Raw genomic sequence first — 18,134 nt, forward strand, 5'->3', positions numbered from 1 at the left:
ATTCCTAATGTAATGTAAAGATGTAATACGTAATTATTAATAAAAAAAGGGGGATATATTCAGAAGTCTGTATTTTTAATGTGTTTTAAAGACATCTTGCTAAAGGGGAGCCTCGGTCAAGTGTTAATGCCATTTGGGTGGCCTCGCCCTGGAAAAGTTTGGGAACCCCTGCTATAAAGATTCAAGCTGAATAAAAAGACAGCTGTAGCATTGCAGAAAAGCCATGTGATCAGATATTTGGACAGACGAACTCTGCATGCGATACACACAATGTGTTCAACTCGCTATTTCTGTAATTATCTAATTATTTAGCTATCGCTGGCCCCGTGTCCGTCATGCTTGGGTGATTTTTGTGATTTCTGGGCGCACTCAGTTTTCTTTACCTTTTTCCGTTGCCATATTCCTGAAGAAATCTTTTCCTGAGTATGTTTTCAGTGCTGTACGTCATTTTATCAAATATTGTTATAAACCTGCTCTGGTTCAGACTCAACAAATTGACCAATAGGTGTCAAAGTGCCCTAAAAAGTAAAGCAAGGCAAAACTGACTGTATTTTTAAAATTTTCTTTATTTTTTAAAATCAGAGCTAGTATAACCCAGACCACATCCTCGTCACCAAGCTTATTTAATGTCTTCATAGCTTGTTTATGCACTTAAACAGGAAATGACAGAGACAGTCTTTAGTTTAGATTACTTAAATCAGCAACTGCGTTCAGAGTGTCTAGATGGATAAAACTCAATCTATTTGAAGGAGGACACAAGAGGCGCACGTCCCAGTGGTTCTACTACTTTTCCGTCATCTATCCTTTACATCCTGCTTTTGTGTTCTTTTTGTAATTACAGCAGCGAAATGGCAACATGAACGCCGCACAAAGCTCTAATAAACTAGCTAGCCGACTAATGTGTTTTTGTATGGGCTTTATTTCTGCAGCTAGTTTTAGCATGTTCTAGGGTACACCCAGAGGGTCCTCTTGTACCTTTTTTTTATTTTAACCAACGGTAGATGTTAAAATTTTCATAGTTTGATCATTGGCTATGATTCTGATATCAGCAACAAGAAAATCTAGCCCAGTGTCCAAAATGGTGTTGAACTCCAAATGACAGTAATCCAAATGACTGTTGTTTATTTTATGGATTTGATTTTCCAATCAAATGGAAAATCGTGAATGAAGGCCAAACCGTTGCAATACTCCCAATATAGTGTTTTATGTAGTAAACAGGGTTGTAAATTTAATCAGTTTCTTCACAACGACAACTTTTTCGAGCAAAACCAATGACTTCTAACATGAATGCAGCTTGCCGATACTGGAGCAGTTCTACCCGACTGCCCGGTGCTCTCTGCTCACAATTCCAGCTATCTTAAGCTGCCTCCAAATGTCTAGATCTGGAAATTCAGTGGAATTAAGTGGAGTCCAACGTGAACCACATTTAAGCGGCTTGTCTTGTCTGACAGTCATTTATATCGTCTCTTCATGTCTGCGTGATTATTTCATTTCTTGTAAGAACTAACCGCTCTTTGAAACTCATGTCACTCCCTCATCCATAAAATGGGAAGTATGATTCCAGTTCAGTGGAGCAGGATGCAGGTGATACTGTTGCTTGGAGATGGTGGATTGGGTTACAGTGACTAAGCTGTAGGAAAGGAGTCTGCGACTGAGCAGGAGTGAATTCATACATGCGTGGGTGTTTTTAACTCAAAATTCTCTTCTGTGATATATATATAAAAAAAAAAACATTATGGAGCAGGACCTGGTTGTTTTTCTCTTTTTCTGTTTTTGAGCAACTGAAATGTAGGTTTGGTATTCAACAAAAGAGCCTGTGTAACAGTGTCGCAACTCCAAATTCCGTCAGTATCGCATAATATTTCGTTTAAAACCTTTACATATGATGCATTGTTTAATATGTTGTAATGCCCAAGATGCTACTCGAACATCGCAGGAGCATAACTATAACTTTTATAGGATTTTATGAATATGCTAGAGTATGCAGAATGCCCACATCCCGATAACCTCCTGACATGCATATTAGCTAGCCAAATAGCTAACTGCCAATTAACGTCCTCATATTTGTCACTGGTAGCCAATGGGATTTCAGTAGCGGATACATAATTATCATTATATTCGTAGTACTTTATTTAAAAGTAGCCACACCCAACAAAACACACCACGACAAACGTGGTTTTGTTTAGTGACGTTTTTTTTATTCGAGAAGTTAGCTAGCTAGCTTAGCACACAGGTTGTACTGCTAGAAATTCTAGCATGTCAGCCCCAGGTCAGTTTTATTAAGAAATATTGAGTCTCGGTTTATAAATGTCTAACTTGCGCAGTGTTTTAACAAGTTTGACCCAAACTCCAAGCTGTGTGACTGGAATTATCCAGTCAGAACATGTTGCTATTAAAAATCACGTTGGAGTTTCTGGGGTAGCTTACGATCATGATGAACGGCTGTCATGTAGTTTTTATATACATACATTGCATAGTTTTTAATATAACTTTATTTCTGCTTGGAGAGGTTTCTAGGCACCGGAGTAAAGAAGAGAGACACCATGGTGCAACGCGCCGTAACTTTTGATTGTATTATCAACACAAAACGTGACGGTTATTGCTTAGACATCTCAAAACACAACAAATATTCTTACAAAGAACAGATGCACAATACCAAAGAAGAAAAAATGTAGAAAATTCTTTTGACTATGTATTTAAAAAAAAATATTTTTTTTAAAGGTTTCTTAAGCTGAAAATACTCGTACCAAGAAACCGGCATTCCAACGTACAAATGTCCGAATAATAAACCTTTAGTTTTGGGTATGTCATTCATAAAAAAAAAAAAAAAGTTTTAAAAATACCTTCAGTGTGTAAGGGATTAGACTACATAATGGACACTAATGGTGGTGTTTGGTTTGGTATTCAACCTTGAGCTACTTTAGTGCACTTTAGAGTTTCCTTCTCTACTAAACCCTTTCTGGTCCTTTCTTCTATACCCATCTTCTGTCTCTGCTCTCAGCACTAATTGAGTGGACATTGACCCATTGAACCCTTTGCTAACTTTAGGGAGCTTTGAAGGACATGCACCTGCAGAGTGCATAATAAATGACTATATAAATATTTAAGGGAACAAAGTATATTTTCGTGGCCAGTCCACGTATACAGGACTTGTTATTGTGTATGCCAAAGATGCTGCGGGGTTTTTATGTGGTTCTTTTTAAGTCTAAGGCCTGTAAGAAAGAAAGAGCGAGCGCAAGACTGATTATGTCTTATTGGAAAACCTGGCAGCTTTAATAGTGCGTCTTTATTCCTCATTATCATGCTTGAGAAACAGCCATCCTCTTTCGGCACTCTATTCCTGTAACTCGATATCACAAGCTCCCTTCAAGCCCCCCACCCCCCTCCTCCTCCTCCTCCTCCTCCTCTTCATCTCTCTCTTAATCCTTGTCATACTTGTTCAGGAAAAAGCGTTGGCACTTTCATAGATTAAACAAGGCTGGGGAAAAAATACAGAGAGACAAGCGGCTGAAACGGAGCCACGCACGCACCTCTAAATCCTTCAGGAAGCAGAACGAACACGTCAGGCCAATTAGAGCTAATGCATGGTGACGCGGGGAATCGAGGGCAAGGGGATTGGTGCCATATGGCAGGACAAGCTGGAAATCAGGAAGGAAGGAGAGAAACAGGCTGAAGAGGGGGTTGTTGGGCGAGGACAGAAGCAATAGGTGTGTCAGGATAGGCAGAGAAAGGCAGACAAATGGACAGAAGTTAAAAGCTCATCTCGGCACACTGCGGTCTCGGGGGTGAGGGTCAGCATGAGGATGGAGAGGCGAGAGACGTGCATCAGCAGTGGAGAAATGATGCCATGGGAGAAATGAGCAGTTCTTTGATGCATTGAAATTCTTTGAATGATTCTACATCCATGCACGACATCATAATCTCATGTTCGATTATGCATAAATGTTTTTTAATGCATTCAATGAATTAATGTCAGCAGTAGCAAAAATAAACACTAAGCTAGGACTGTCAAGATCTTTGAAAATTGCAATTCAGTACATTTTGAATATTAATTATCCTGTAAATTAACACTGCCACTGTTGTTGTTGTTACTCTTGTCAAATATTATACAAGCTTAAGAAATTACACATCAATATCCTCCTTTTATCACAAACACGTGTTCCAAAATTATTTTTATTTAATTACCCACAATAATGTCTTCCTTTCATTGATATTTCTCCATACTTTACTTTTCTTCGCGGACACAGAGAATGTGTGGCCAAAAATGCTTGATTGTTGCTGCGTTTTATTTTTTCTTCCAAATTTGTGAACTACTTGAATTGGCGAAATAGTTTTGCACGGCCTTTCTCGATGATGTTTGTTGGCAAATGAGATCTTTTAGCTGTACCCATGTACGACGCACGTGAATCGAAGGCTTTGGCTGAATGCGCGTTGTGATGACGTCACATAACGCGTCTTGGCCAAAATCTGCGGTAATTTTGAAAAATCGTAAGCTCCTCCGAATATTGCAGAGTTTCCTTGATTTTCTGTTCATTTCTGCTGTTGCAAGAATCCGGGCGGAACTGACTATATATGCTCACCGCATAGGATGAAACACATTGATGCTGGATGTATGACTAATTTCAGATTCAGTACCATAAAAAGCATCGCTCAGAAGAGCCGGTCGGAAATGAACGAATTACTTTGACCGTATTTTGTCTACCGTTTTCTATATTTAATCATTTAACTAAATGCATAATCAAACATTTTTGTGATAATAAACACTATAGTATTGTATAAAATGCATAGGATTAAAAAAAAAAAAAATGTTACAAATGAAGCATAAGTTTATGGCAGTTCTGTAAAGTAATTCACAGTCAGAGTGCCTGGGGTGTTGGGTCGGAATTGGCAGGAAGTTGCACGTACACCCCAACTTTAGACACTAAAGAAGCGCAACTCCACTGTGGCTGGTGGGAGCTGGCAGCCAATCAGGAGAGAGAGTGTAAACAAACAGGAGTGAGAGTATGAACACCTTCTATAAGCAAGAAAAGGATTGAGGGCTGACTTTTCAATTTGTCTTGTTGAACTGAAGGCATTTATTTGTGATCTAATGTTATGCGAAGCTAATGAATGATAGCAATCTGATTTATCCTCATTGTAAAGTTTGTATCATTACCCAGTTGTTAATCGTTTTAGCTAGAGGACGGCTTGTAGCTAATGGCAACCTTTTCATGAGTTCTGTGTAATTCTGAGTTTTCAAACTTCGGCAAGAGAAAGCCGATCAATACTTATTTTTGCTCTTTGTGTGTGTAATTTGGACATCTATCTATTTATTATCTGATACAAGTTAGGTAGTGTGCTGAGAATAGTCGGGCTAGTGGCTAACACTATTTTTTTTTTTTTTTTTTTTTTTTTTTGGTGTTATTTCTGTTATTTCAGGCTACGATGGGTCTTGAATTCTTACTTTAACGTATGTATTTTATTCTGTGATCTGTTTTAATTAGCATGCGAACATTATCAGGCTAGTAGCCAACACGTTTTTATTGTGTGTTTCTATACGTCATGCATTTTAAACTTGGGTGAGTTCAAACTATTTATAGCATTTATTCGCATAACTCTCCCATAAACCCAAGGGGACGACATTAACAGCAGATTTTGGTAGCCTCAGATTGCTGTTATGTGCATAGAATATATTTCAGATGAGTTCCCACTGAACGTATATTACATCCGCACAATGGAAATGGCACAGCACAACACTTTACAAAATGTTCTTCTGCAAGTAGCTCACATTCATTCTTTTTTTTTTTTTCTTTTCTGTTCTTTTTTTCTTTTTTACTGGAAATGGCGAAACTCCAAAACCTCACACCCTGCTGTTTTAAGTAACAAGCATTCTGACAGTCCTAATGGAAAATACATTACTTCATGATGGATGAAAATGGTGTTGTTTTCAAAAAAGCAAAGGGACTTACTGGAAAATGTAGTCATAATGTAGACTATAAAAATCCACAATTGAGCTGCATTAACATCATAGCACCCTGAATCGAGGGGGAAAAAAATCGAAGGTCTCAAGAGAATCCCAGCCTTACCAGAGAGGTAGCTGGAAAGGAAAAAAAGGGAGCTAGAACATTACAGAGAGGAGTGACCTTCCCATAATAGTTCTGTATCTGAACCACCGAGATCTCTCACTTCTCGTCCTTCCCTATCCTCAGGTTTCTGTCCGTCATTCTCCTACAGCTGTTTCAATGAACAAATCAAACAAAAAGCAATTGGAATAGTTCAACATTACAAATGCTTCAAGTGGTTTCCCCAAATTCAACTGAAAATGTAACTTATGATTTCTCCAGTCTCAAAATTACTCAACCCCTTCATGGCAAGCATCTTTAGTACTTAGTAGAGCACCCTTTTACTGTTATGACCTTCTGCAAACGAGAAGCAGGGGCCAGACACCAGCTTCTGGCAGCATTCCCGAGGAATCTTAGCATATTCCTCATGAGCAGTGGTCTCCAGTTCAGTAATATTTTTGGGTTTGCGTGCTGCAACCGCCACCTTCAAATCCCACCAGAGATTTTCTGTGGGGTTCAAGTCAGGTGACTGTGATGGCCCTGTAGAGTCTTCCAGAACTTCTTCTGCAAACAAGCCTTGGTGGAACTTGAGGTATGCTTGAGATCATCGTCCTTTTGGAAGGTCCAATGACGCCCAAGCTTCAGATTCCTCACATGACGTTTTCTCCTAGGATTTCTTCAATGAATCCACCTTGCCTTCCACACGCTGCAGGTTTCCAGTGCCAGAGGATGCAAAGCAGCCCCAGAGCATCACTGAGCCTCCACCATGCTTGACTGTGGATAGTGTTCTTTCTTCATTCTTCTTCCTCCAGACATACTGCTGATCCATCGTGCCCAAAAGTTCCAGCTTTGTTTCATCGCTCCACAGAACAGAATCCCAGAACGTCTGTGGCTAATTTATATGATTTTGAGGCGACTTTTCTTGTGCTTTTGGGTCAGTAGTGGTGTACGTCTTGGAGTTCTGGCATGGAAACCGTTTGCGTTTAGCACATGCCTTACTGTGCTCCTTGAAACCTCCGTGCCTGTTGCTATCAAGTCTTGCTGCAGGTCTTTTGCAGTCACTTGAGGGTTTTTCACAACCTGCCTTCTCAGAAATCTGGTTGCAGCCGTCGATAGCTTCCTTTTACTGCCCCGTCCAGGTCTGTCCATCCATCTTCTATACCACTCATCCTTTCTTCAGAGTCACGGGGAAACCTTTTGCCTATCCCAGGGAGTGTGGGGCACAAGGTGGGGTACACCCTGGACAGGGTGCCAATGCCCTGACCAGGTATTTCATATATTTTCTACCCCTAGCCAGTTCAGGTATTTCACGTGTTCCAACTCAGGCACACCTGGTGCAACTAATGAAGCCCTTGATTAGTTGCATCAGCTGTGCTTGAGACAACACATGTTTAGCATATTTGTGCTGTTGTGAGGGATTCTATTCAGGGGGTTGAATAATTTTGAGACGGATAAATCATAAGTTGTCTTTTCAGTTGAATTCCACGTGAAGCATTCGTTGAACTATTTCAATTGCTTTTGTTTGATTTGTTCATTGCAAACAGCTGAAAGTCCTGTAAATTGACAATAAACCTGATTTGCAATGGGGGTTGAATAATTTTGATTGCAACTGTAAGTATTTGTGTTCCTAACTGCTTTCTGTCGAGTGTGTGTGTGTGTGTGTGTGTGTGTGTGTGACTCTGCTTCATTAGTGCTTGTTTTCACCCTCACTGGGAGGATTTAAATGAGCCATCGTTCTGACCTTTTATAATCTCTCTCTCCCCTGGTCCAGGTCTGTCCTAAGCCCCCCGACAGCGCGGTAAGGCCCTGTCGTGGCTGTATGTTGGATAATTGCCTCTCGTGTGAGGTGTTTGTCTCCTTTTAGTTATTTCTCCTCCTTACTTATTGAAGGGTTAAAAAGAAGAAAAGGCGATGGAAGGGGTGGGCAAGAAAATGCGTCTGCTAGACACAAATGACCAGCCATTAGCGTGCCACCGCTGCTTTTGTTCCTTAGGCAAAGCGTGTCTGCTGCTGTGAATACTGTAATTGAATTGACTGGGGCTGCCTCTGAACGCCGCCAAGCCTCTTTCCTCAGCTCAGAAGCCTGGGAAACCTGGAAAACTAGAATTTTATATACTGATCAAACACACACAGATATACATGGTTAAAGTCCATGCTTGCTACTTTCAAATTGTGGTTGTCTGGTTATGAAAAGATGCCATGAGCAGTCCACTTTTTGGACGAAAACTTTGACAGCTTTGAGTACGTTATTTGTGCTACAATGTTGTTTCCTTAATATTGAGGGATCCATAGCACTGAATCGAGCTACTAATGCTAAGTTAGGTTAGGGTATAATTTTAGCCATACAGAGGCTTCTGTCAACAGTACACCAGTATATCTGAGGAAAATGTTGCTATTCAAAATGGTTCTGTCTGGTTCGCTTTGACATTCTGCCATTACACTGTCCTGTATAAGAGACTTAACAGCTACTATGTATTAGCTGGCTAAATTCCTCTTAGCCTTAGCCTCTGCGTTCAGCTAGCTTATATGTGCATAAAAAATATACAGCCCTAGTATAGCTTATTTATTTATTTTAAACATATTTCTTCCAATTTAGATGATCTGTTTGTCTCTTACCCAGCATTTAAAAATATAACCAGATACTATGATTTGGTTCTTTGTACTAGCAAGCTAATCTGTTGCCTCAATTTCAGCTAGCTTATGTGTGATTTAAAAAAATATATATATGGTGTCCTACATATGTAGAATCTTTTAAAAAACATATTTGTTCTGGTTTAGATGACTTTACACCATGTTTCTGTCTCTTACATAGCATTTTACATAGAATCAGGAAATATTGAAAGGAAAATATTGCTTCTGTTTATTAGCTTGAAACTAGCTTGTGTGCTCTGTGTAGTTATTAATTTTTATTTAATTTTTTTTTTTTTTTTTTTTTTTTTTTTTTAAATCTCATCATGTTTGTTCTGATTTAGATGATTTCTGGACTGTTGTCATCTCTTGCACAACATTTTTAAAATCTAAGCAGGCATCACATCAAACTGAGTAGGTCAGGAACTTCCTATACTGCTGTACTTTAACATGAGTAGATGTAGACACACTACAGATCCTGAGACATGGTGGCCATGACAGATGGAGGGGTAAAAGTAAGTCCAATGGAATATCAGAGGAAACTAGGCTTTGGGGATTTGAAGATGCAGTGGGAGAGCGAGAGAGAGATTGGAGTAGGGAGGTTGAATTACTCTCGGCTGCTGGCCCCAAGGCCCCGGCTCTCCACAGTGGCCATGCTGCGTTTGAAGTTTAATTAAAGTTTAGATTGGGTATCAAACGTGGCCTCACCTGCTTCGAGTGAGGGAGCAGGGTCTGAAATTGAATGGCGGGAGAGTGACCTGTCTCTGATCCGTGGGCAAAGCAGCTAGGATTAGGTTCTATCTGCATGAAGCATACGGCCCCCAAGGCCATGACTTTGTGTGTGTGGTTGGGGGAGGGCGGGGGCTCTGTGTGTGATGTGGTATGGTATGGTATAGAGATGTCAGAGCGCACATGTCCATTTGGATTTTATCTTAAACTATTAGGTTTGTATTAGGTTAGGGATGTCTGGGGGTGTGTGTGTTATACATGTTGCGCCTCATTAACATGTACACATACTGGTGTAATAACCTGCCTAACTAATCCTCTCTTTCTCGCTGTCTCTTTGCAGTGTGAGGAGGAGTGTGTGTCCCATGTTGCACTAGGAGTGTGAGTGTGTGTGTGAGATGCTGGCCTGTTTGCCAGGGCCAGGTGACCTCTCCCTCCAGCTTCTTCCCCACTCGCAGATGAACACTGGACTTCAGAAATGTGAGTACTAATTTACAGATGTACGCACACACATGCACACAGGAAAAAAAACTGCATTCTTAGTAAAATGGATAAAGAGGTGCAACCTATACCAGAGCTTCTGAGGGTATTATGATTGCCAGTCATCAGTGACCAATGAGAGAGACAGGAACACAGTAATATTGCTAATTAAACAGTACCCTAGACTCCGGATCCACCATGCCGCTTGTCAGGATAAGTTCACTTGTGAATGAATAAATAATTTGATGTACTATAGACTGATATGTTAAGCGAAAAAGTTGCCAGGTATTTTTCGTCGCCAGGTATTTTTTCTCGCCAATTTGCTTTTACTGAGTGAACAATGCTTCCTGCTCAGTGGAACAATCCATTTCAAGGGCATCAAGCAACACTTAAATTTTTTTTAAATATTATTATTTATTTATTTATTTTTAAATAAATACGTGCCAGGATATGACCAATAGAGAAATGCGATTCAAATCGATATCAGTGTCTCAATGTCAGCTTCACATCTCAGACTTTCAGCATCAGTATATTTCATAAGCAAATGTAAGCGTAATTAACTTTAGTCAACCTTGTAAACACACTGATCATTAGCACATCTGCACTGGTTGAGCTGACCCTATAAAGGAAGAGTGCATGTTGCAGCACAGTAGATGCAGAATGCTAACTGCACTAGTGTGCAAACATGAGCTTTTACAGTCGTGAAGGGGGAGAAAAAAAAAAAAAAAAAAGTACATCCCATGGACAATTGTTGGCTTTTTTTTTTTCTTCATATTTGGACAAGCAAACATTTGATCTTTGAAACTGAGCCTATTAATAAAGTTGGTATATTTTAACAAAACCATAAGGACAAATAGCTTTTTCAGTCATTTATTCAACAGAAGTATCAATAGATGCGAGATTTGTCTGTGGAAAAAGTAAGTACACCCTTGGCCTCAGGAGCCAGTGTTGCCCCCTTTAGCAGAAATAACTTCTCATAGGTGTTTTGCATAATTATCCATTTGACTTGCTGGAGTTTTTGACCACGCTTCCATGCATTTTTCTTTTCTTTCAGTTCCAAGATGTTTGAGGGTTTTCTGGCGTTTACTTTCTGTTTCAAACACCCCCCCCCCCCCCCCCCCCCCCCAAACATTTCAATGGGATTCAAATCTGCTCTTTGACTAGGCCGTTCCATAACCCTCCATTTCTTCTTTTTGAGCCATTCCTTGGTGGATTTGCTAGTGTGCTTAGGATCATTATCCTGTTGAAAGGTCCACTTTCGGTTCAACTTTCGGACAGATGGCCTCATATTATCTTCAAGCACTCTTTGATATGATGCAGAATTCATAGTTGAATCAATGAATGCAAGCTGTCCAGTCCCTGAGGCAGCGAAGCAACCCCAAACCATAACATTTCTACCACCGTGCTTCAGAGTTGGTATGAGGTGCTTCTCCTGATAAGCTGTCTGTGGCCTGTGCCTGACATGTCTGTTGTTACTGCGGGCAAACAACTCTATCTTTGATTCATCCGTCCAGAGCACATTATTCCAAAAGGCCTGGTCTTTGCCTTTTGCTCACTGGCAAACTGTAGTGTTGCTCTGATGTTCTTTTTAGACAGCAAAGGCTTTTTCCTGGCACGCCTCCCATGCAGGTCAAATTTGTGCAATCTCTTTCTGATTGTAGAAGCATGCACTTTGACACCAACAGTTGCAAGACTTACTAGCAGATCCTGTGATGAAATTTTAGGGGTCTTGGAGACTTCTTTTTGCATCAGATGGTCTGCTCTTGAGATGAATTTGCTTAGACGGTCAGTCTTGGACAAATTGGCAGTCGCTTGAAATCTGCACCACTTGTAGAGGATTTTCTTTACAGTGGAGTGATGCATTTAAAATAATTTAGAGATCGTTTTAAATCCCTTGCCAAACTCATAGGCATCCACAACCATTTTTATGAAGGCCTTACAGAACTCTTTAGATCTTGGCATGACAACACCTTGCACCTCAATAGCAAAGGGAACATCAGACACTAGATATGTGAGGGGTATAAATAAGCCCGCTTCCACCTGCACTCAATAAGCAGGATCTAATCACCGACCGATCTCGAACACCCGATTTTAATTTTGTGGATTTGTAGGGGTGTACTTACTACTTCCATGTTATTGAGCTGTTTTTTTGCTCATTTTAAATTGTTATTACTACAAAATATAAATTTTATGTGGCATTTGCTAGTGTATCGCCTTTATTAATAGGCACTGTTTCAAAGAGGATCAAATGTTTGCTTGTCCAAATATGTCAAAAAAGCCAACAATTGTCCATGGGTGTACTTATTTTTTTTCACATGTCTGTGCATAGTACTTCCTGACCCTGCTATAAACTGTGATGAAATAAAAGAAAGCGCCAGTGGGCAAAGAGCCAGTTAAACAGTTGTGGTAAAAACAGTCAGTCTGCATAAAGATGTCTGAAATGTTATCTGAATACGTAACGAATGTCATCATTTGATCGTTGTTGTATAGCTACTGTATGTGCTGTAGTGATGTGACATAAGCCTGATCAGTTCAGTGTTTCAAAATGTTCCTGTGCTGTATTCCGAAAAAAATTCAAGGATTCAAAGGTTTTATTTGTCACGCACAGCGTACAATACATAGTGAAATGCAGAGTGGTTGTCACTGGGACTGTGCATGTAAGCAAGAGTATGAAGTAATAGAGGGTAATAATAGGGAAAAATGTATAGATGTAATAAAATAGACATAGTGGGACATGTGCTTATTGGTTAGCGCGTTTGCCTCGCACCTCCAGGCTTGGGGATTCGAATCCTGACTCCGTCCTGTGTGTGCCGAGTTTGCATGTTCTCCCCGTGCTTTGGGGTTTCCTCCGGGTTCTCCAGTTTCTTTCTCCAGTTTCTTCCCCCAGTCCAGAGACGCACATTGTAGCCTGATTGGCTTTTCTAAATTATCCATAGTGTGTGAATGTGCATGTGATTGTGCCCTGCGATGGGTTGGTACCCCGTCTAGGGTGTCCCCCACATTGTGTTCCCTGGGATAGGCTCCAGCCTCCCCAGTGATCCTGTGTATGATAAGTGGGACAGAAAATGGATGGAAAATATTGGTAGATTTAAGAAATCGTATGTTTTAACCATATATACAGTACAAAATGTAAATTTTACCATTGGAAGGTTTTCCCAGGTGACCATACGTATAAAATATAAAATAACTAAAAATGGCTTTAACATTGCTATATCAGCAAACATTATTGCCAAGTCAGTTCAGTTGTAGTCTCGTATTTATTCCAGTTTTATGACTGGAAATATCCTCCAGCCTGAACTGTAGTTCTCGCCTCTCTAGTATCAGTACCGGCTGCATAAATCTTGTATTGGTCTTTCCAGTGCGACATCTTGCTTCTGCGGAAAGGACAATTAAGGACAGCTAAATTCTGTTCCTGCCTTCCTCACGTCCACAATTGTGTGCTCCTGTGACAAAAAAACTCAGGTCTATCTGTGCCAGTGTGAACGACACCCCTGAGTGACAGCCAATGCCCAATAAGCGCTGCTTTTCACCACGCACCTGTCAACCTCGCCCCCAGTCTCATCTCATACACACACATACATACACACACTTCCAGGAAACCCTGCTGCCTGTCCAAGCCTGTCCTTTTCAATGATGTTGAGCACTCGGTGAAATTAGGCGCTGTTGTTCGGAGGCCCAGCAGGAGAGCGGCAGCCATCAACTCCAACCTCCATCACCTCCAAACACAGAGAGCACCTGCTGCTCCTGCACAGCCATTCAGCTCTACATCTCTCTCTCTCTTTCTCTTTTTAACACATTGTCGCTGTGTCTCTCTATCACGCCCTCCCTCTCTCTTATAACACACATACGCTCTCTATCTCTGCCCTGGCCTTTTCTCTTCCCCCACGCTCGCTGTTCTCTCAGCAGTAGACAAATGTGGGTGTCGCCTGACATGACATGTCATGAGATTGGCAGGAGAGCTATTTAGCGAGGAAATGTCAGAGGCCATTTTGTTTAGTCAACAGCCCATGACGGAGAGAGAGCGAGCGAGAGATGAGGTACTATGCTCAATGAGGAAAAAGGATGAGATTAGTTTGTCCAGCTGAAGCACAGCATCATTGAGGCACAGAATGCTCTCAGACATGTCTGGAAGATTTTCAACACTTTTCTGGCCACAAACCTCTGACCTTTTTGTTTGGTTGAAATCTGAATTATGACGCACAAAAAAAAAATGTAATAAAAAGTAAACCTTTGAATCCAGTTGCTTTCATACTCTTCTGTGTTTGCATCATGGTGCACGTTCGCTAACATGGTTAGTGCAAGGAAAGAGATCCTGCAAAGAAATAAAGTTCATTTTATTTCCCTTCTCTATTTTTTCTCTCTCCAAGGATTTCAAAATGATTGTGCATCCAACAATGGCAGAATTTATTTAATTATTTTTTCCCTTTGCCTTCTGTTCAATAAGGATATTTATATCACATCGCTGCTGATTTTTTTAAAAATCTGATTGGTCACAAGGTTTTGGTTAGTTTTCTATAACAGCAGTGCAGACAGTAGTTACGGCAGGAGGAATAAAATGCTTTGGGATGATGATGATGATGATGATGATTCCTCTCCATTGTTGATTACTTTCCTATAACAATACACCCCATCATGGTTTATTCCTTACTTAGCAGACATTTTACTTACACTGACATCATTAAGAGTTGTTAAAAACAAACGTAAACCAAAAAAAAATCCATGCTCAGAACTGATTCATTCACGTTCAGAAAAATCCTTGCACTCAGTCCAACCAGTGAGAAGTAAATGTGTTTGTGATTCGCAAAAATGAAAACAAAATCAAGCGAACGCCACGCTATCCGGAGGAGCTTGCGATTTTTCAAAATCACCGCAGATTTACCACAGACTCCGGGCCAAGACGCGTCATGTAATCACAACGCACTTTCAGCCAAAGCCATTTGTGATTCACGTGCGTCGAACATGAGTACACCTAAAACGTCTCGCTTACCAAGAAACATCATTGCGAAAGATCGTGCAAAAAATTTCGTGCGATTGCAGTTTTGCCAAATCAAGTCGTTTTCCGGGGGGGGGGACCTTTTCTTTTTTTTTTTTTTTTTTTTTTTTTTTTAAAAAAAGCTTCAGCAAAATCAAGGATTTTTGGCTGCAACGATCACAAAAAACAGCGAAATCCTGGACAGACTGAAAAGACCCCAAAGAGGGAGCGTGTGGAGTGATGGACACTTTGTGCAGCAACCTGTCCCATCATGCACCAGGAAACGGCAGCAGAGGAACTGATAACAGACACAACAGCATTTGTGGTTCTGCTTCTGTCTCCGTTTCCAAACTGTGCTTGTCCTAAAAAAAGAAGTAAAAAAAAAAAAAAAACGTGACACTTGCTTAAATTAACGTGCGAACATCAGGTAAAGCGAAACACTTACTGTCACTGTTGTCTAAATCACAGGTATTTTTTTAACAATTTTACAAATTCATTTAAAAGTAAGTTCCATATACTAATACTAATCGTGTTCATTTATGAATTACAACATATCTTTCAGTGTTAGCTCATAGTATGTGATTTCCGAGCCTTCCTTTTGTCATTCTCATTCCCCGTCCCTTTCTCTAACCATCATACACACCTTTCCCCTGTGTCTCTTTACCTCCTCTGCCCTTCTCACCCCCCCCCCCCTTCTCTCTCTCTCTCGGTGCCATGTACCCCTGTAGAGCATGTTCTCCTGGGAGGCTGACTGGTGATAATGAGGACTCAATCTCTGTAGAATGGCAAAACCCAGTTAGACAGACAGACAGTGTCAACAGTGGCAGGAGACATCACTCTCCACTCGCAGGGGAAAGCCGAGAAGAGGAGAGGAAGCGACAGAGAGGGCTGAGTGTCACAGGAAAGGAGAGAGCTAAAGAGCGTTGACTCGGGGAGAGGGGGGAATGGAAGCGAGGCGTGCTGCAGGTGTTTGGCTAGCATATTCATGAAGCGCTTAACCACAGGAACAGCGTGTGTTCTGGTGCATCTGGACTCGGCGAGAAAGCACCTTCCGCTCCTCCCTCGGAGACCGACCGATCTCCGGAGGATTCGCTCGCAGTGTGAGCTTGACCCATTTCTGGGCCTCATTACTTATGCGCACTCTGTCTTTCCTTGTCCCTCTCCTTGTTACTTTTTGTGTGTGTGTATCTCTGTTCTAACTCGAGACCTTTTTTCCTCTATCTCTTTCTCTGCATCTGTCTCCGCCCCCTAACTCGAGTGCTCACACATTCATTCCCTCCACGTCTCCTCTCCTAATTCCCCCCTCCCCCTGTTCCTGTCTCGCTCTTTGTCATTTTCTCTCCTCCCTGTATCTCTCTCTCTCTGTCTCTCTCTGCCTTTCCCTCCCTGTCTCCCCCTTCATCAGCCGTGTGATTTGAGAATAGCAGTAATCAGACTAGCCCCAGGAGCCCCCATTACCGGCACACAGGGCCGTTCCCTTGCCATTGTCAGTCTCTACTATTCACACACACACACACACACACACACACACACATACACGCACATACATACACCCTTCCACAAGACACGCCTCTTTCAGCCCTCGGCTCCCTGCCGAACACATCAGGCCACTCCAACTCTCTTCTTTCAGCTACTTCTGCCTGATCGAAAGCTCATCTTTCACCCACTTCTGACTATAGCACCATTTATACGAGGCTTTTCTCCCGGGAGAATTGCTACGCCTTTATTCTTATTCATCTCCCTCTTTCTCGCCGTATAGCTCATTTCCTCTTAGCGAGTACTCCTGCTGCTTTAAAAAGTGGCGTAAAAGAGGAGGCAGAAAGAAAGATGACAAAGTGACAGGGAGCAAGACAGATTTTCATGCTTCTTTTCATTAATGTTGGAATTTGATTCTAAGGCTGCTGTTATGTTGAACTTGATTTGGTCTCTTGGTTGTATGCAACCTCATTATTGCCAACCTCTTTATCGCAAGCCGTATAGAAGTGCATTTTGGATGTATGAAGGCACACATGGTGCCTTACTAACATTTTATTATTATCTTTTAAATGTTTTTATTAGAATTTTTTTTTAGAATAGATTAGCAGCCATACATAGTAAATACGTTTAACTAGAAGGTCATACTAGACAATGTGATTTGAGACGCTGCCTATGACAATGACTACAAGAGTAGCAACCGGGCTTGTATACAATTGTACGATGTCTCCATGCTCTGTCAGTCATGCTGTAGTGACGTGCGTCCCAAAATAGTGGGTGTGAAATTGCCGGCATTTTGCAGATACTCGGAAACCTGCCAGGGGTGTTTTAGCTCTGATCTTTCCCCTAGTGGACAGCTTTTATTTAATCCTCCACATGTGTAAAAGCTATGCAGACAATGCATGAACAGTTCTGTTTCCTGTGTGTCTCCTGAGAGCCCTGTGCCCATGCCAGGTGTGCTTCACCAACCACAGGAAAGTCAACACTGACAAACTGTGCTTATCTGTGTTTTCCACTGACCACAGACATCAACAGAAAGCACCCACATTTCTCATTAGTTACCTTTGGTTGATCTAATCACGAGCTAAAATCCAAGATCCTGCCTCCGTCCATTGTCCAAAGGCAGTTTAATAGAAGTGTGCACACGTACCGCTTTCCTTTTATTCAGTCCCTCCAGGATTTCGCAATTTTGTTGGCAGAAACAGCTTAACCTGGACCCTACTTTGATGATGATGATGATGATGATGATGATGATGATGATGTGATGGCCTTCACCACACATCACACCATTTGTAAATGGTGCTATATGGTTATCTTATATTTGGTTGTTTTAGGTTGACGTTTTTCATCTTTCTTCACAATCTTTCAAAATGTCGTTGGAGGTCTTCCAGAAGGAAAGTGGAGGTTCTTACTTCAGTTCTTGTTTATCACGAGTATCAAATGACATTCTTCATTGAAGAGCTGTTTAGACCGGAACTAAGCTCAGTATGGAAAGTGGCTCCGAATTCAATCCATGTCTCTGCCCTAATGGTCAGGCGTGTGGATACAGGCCACAATCTCTCTGAGAGACAAGGAAAGAGATGGACAGGGACCAAGATAGTTGAGGACAAGAGATAGACAGCCAAGGGGGGGTCAGGAATGGCCCCATCACTTCAGTGGCTGTGTCTCCATAATTGCTGCTTATGGAGGGTCCCCTCAGGGTGACGTGCTGCTCATCAGTCTCCGTGCTAGCGGCCTGCTTGGCGACATGCACACCAACGTCTCCGGGGCATCATGTGCCACCCTGACAGAGAGCTAATCTGACAGGAAGTCTG

At 41.4% G+C, this 18,134-nt stretch overlaps 1 protein-coding gene across 2 annotated transcripts in view; it reads left to right on the plus strand.

The window, feature by feature from the left end:
* Positions 1-18,134, plus strand: part of fam222ba (family with sequence similarity 222 member Ba) — a 66,671-nt gene that overhangs the window by 38,223 nt on the left and 10,314 nt on the right. For both annotated transcript variants that reach the window (XM_047151982.2, XM_017459964.3), the window contains exon 2: positions 9,739-9,875. In XM_047151982.2, coding sequence (XP_047007938.1) covers positions 9,794-9,875 — 82 coding nt within the window. In that variant the 5' untranslated portion in view covers positions 9,739-9,793. The remainder of the gene's footprint in view (positions 1-9,738; positions 9,876-18,134) is intronic.

The sequence above is a fragment of the Ictalurus punctatus genome, chromosome 28 (assembly GCF_001660625.3).
Source record: "Ictalurus punctatus breed USDA103 chromosome 28, Coco_2.0, whole genome shotgun sequence".
NCBI lineage: Eukaryota > Metazoa > Chordata > Actinopteri > Siluriformes > Ictaluridae > Ictalurus > Ictalurus punctatus.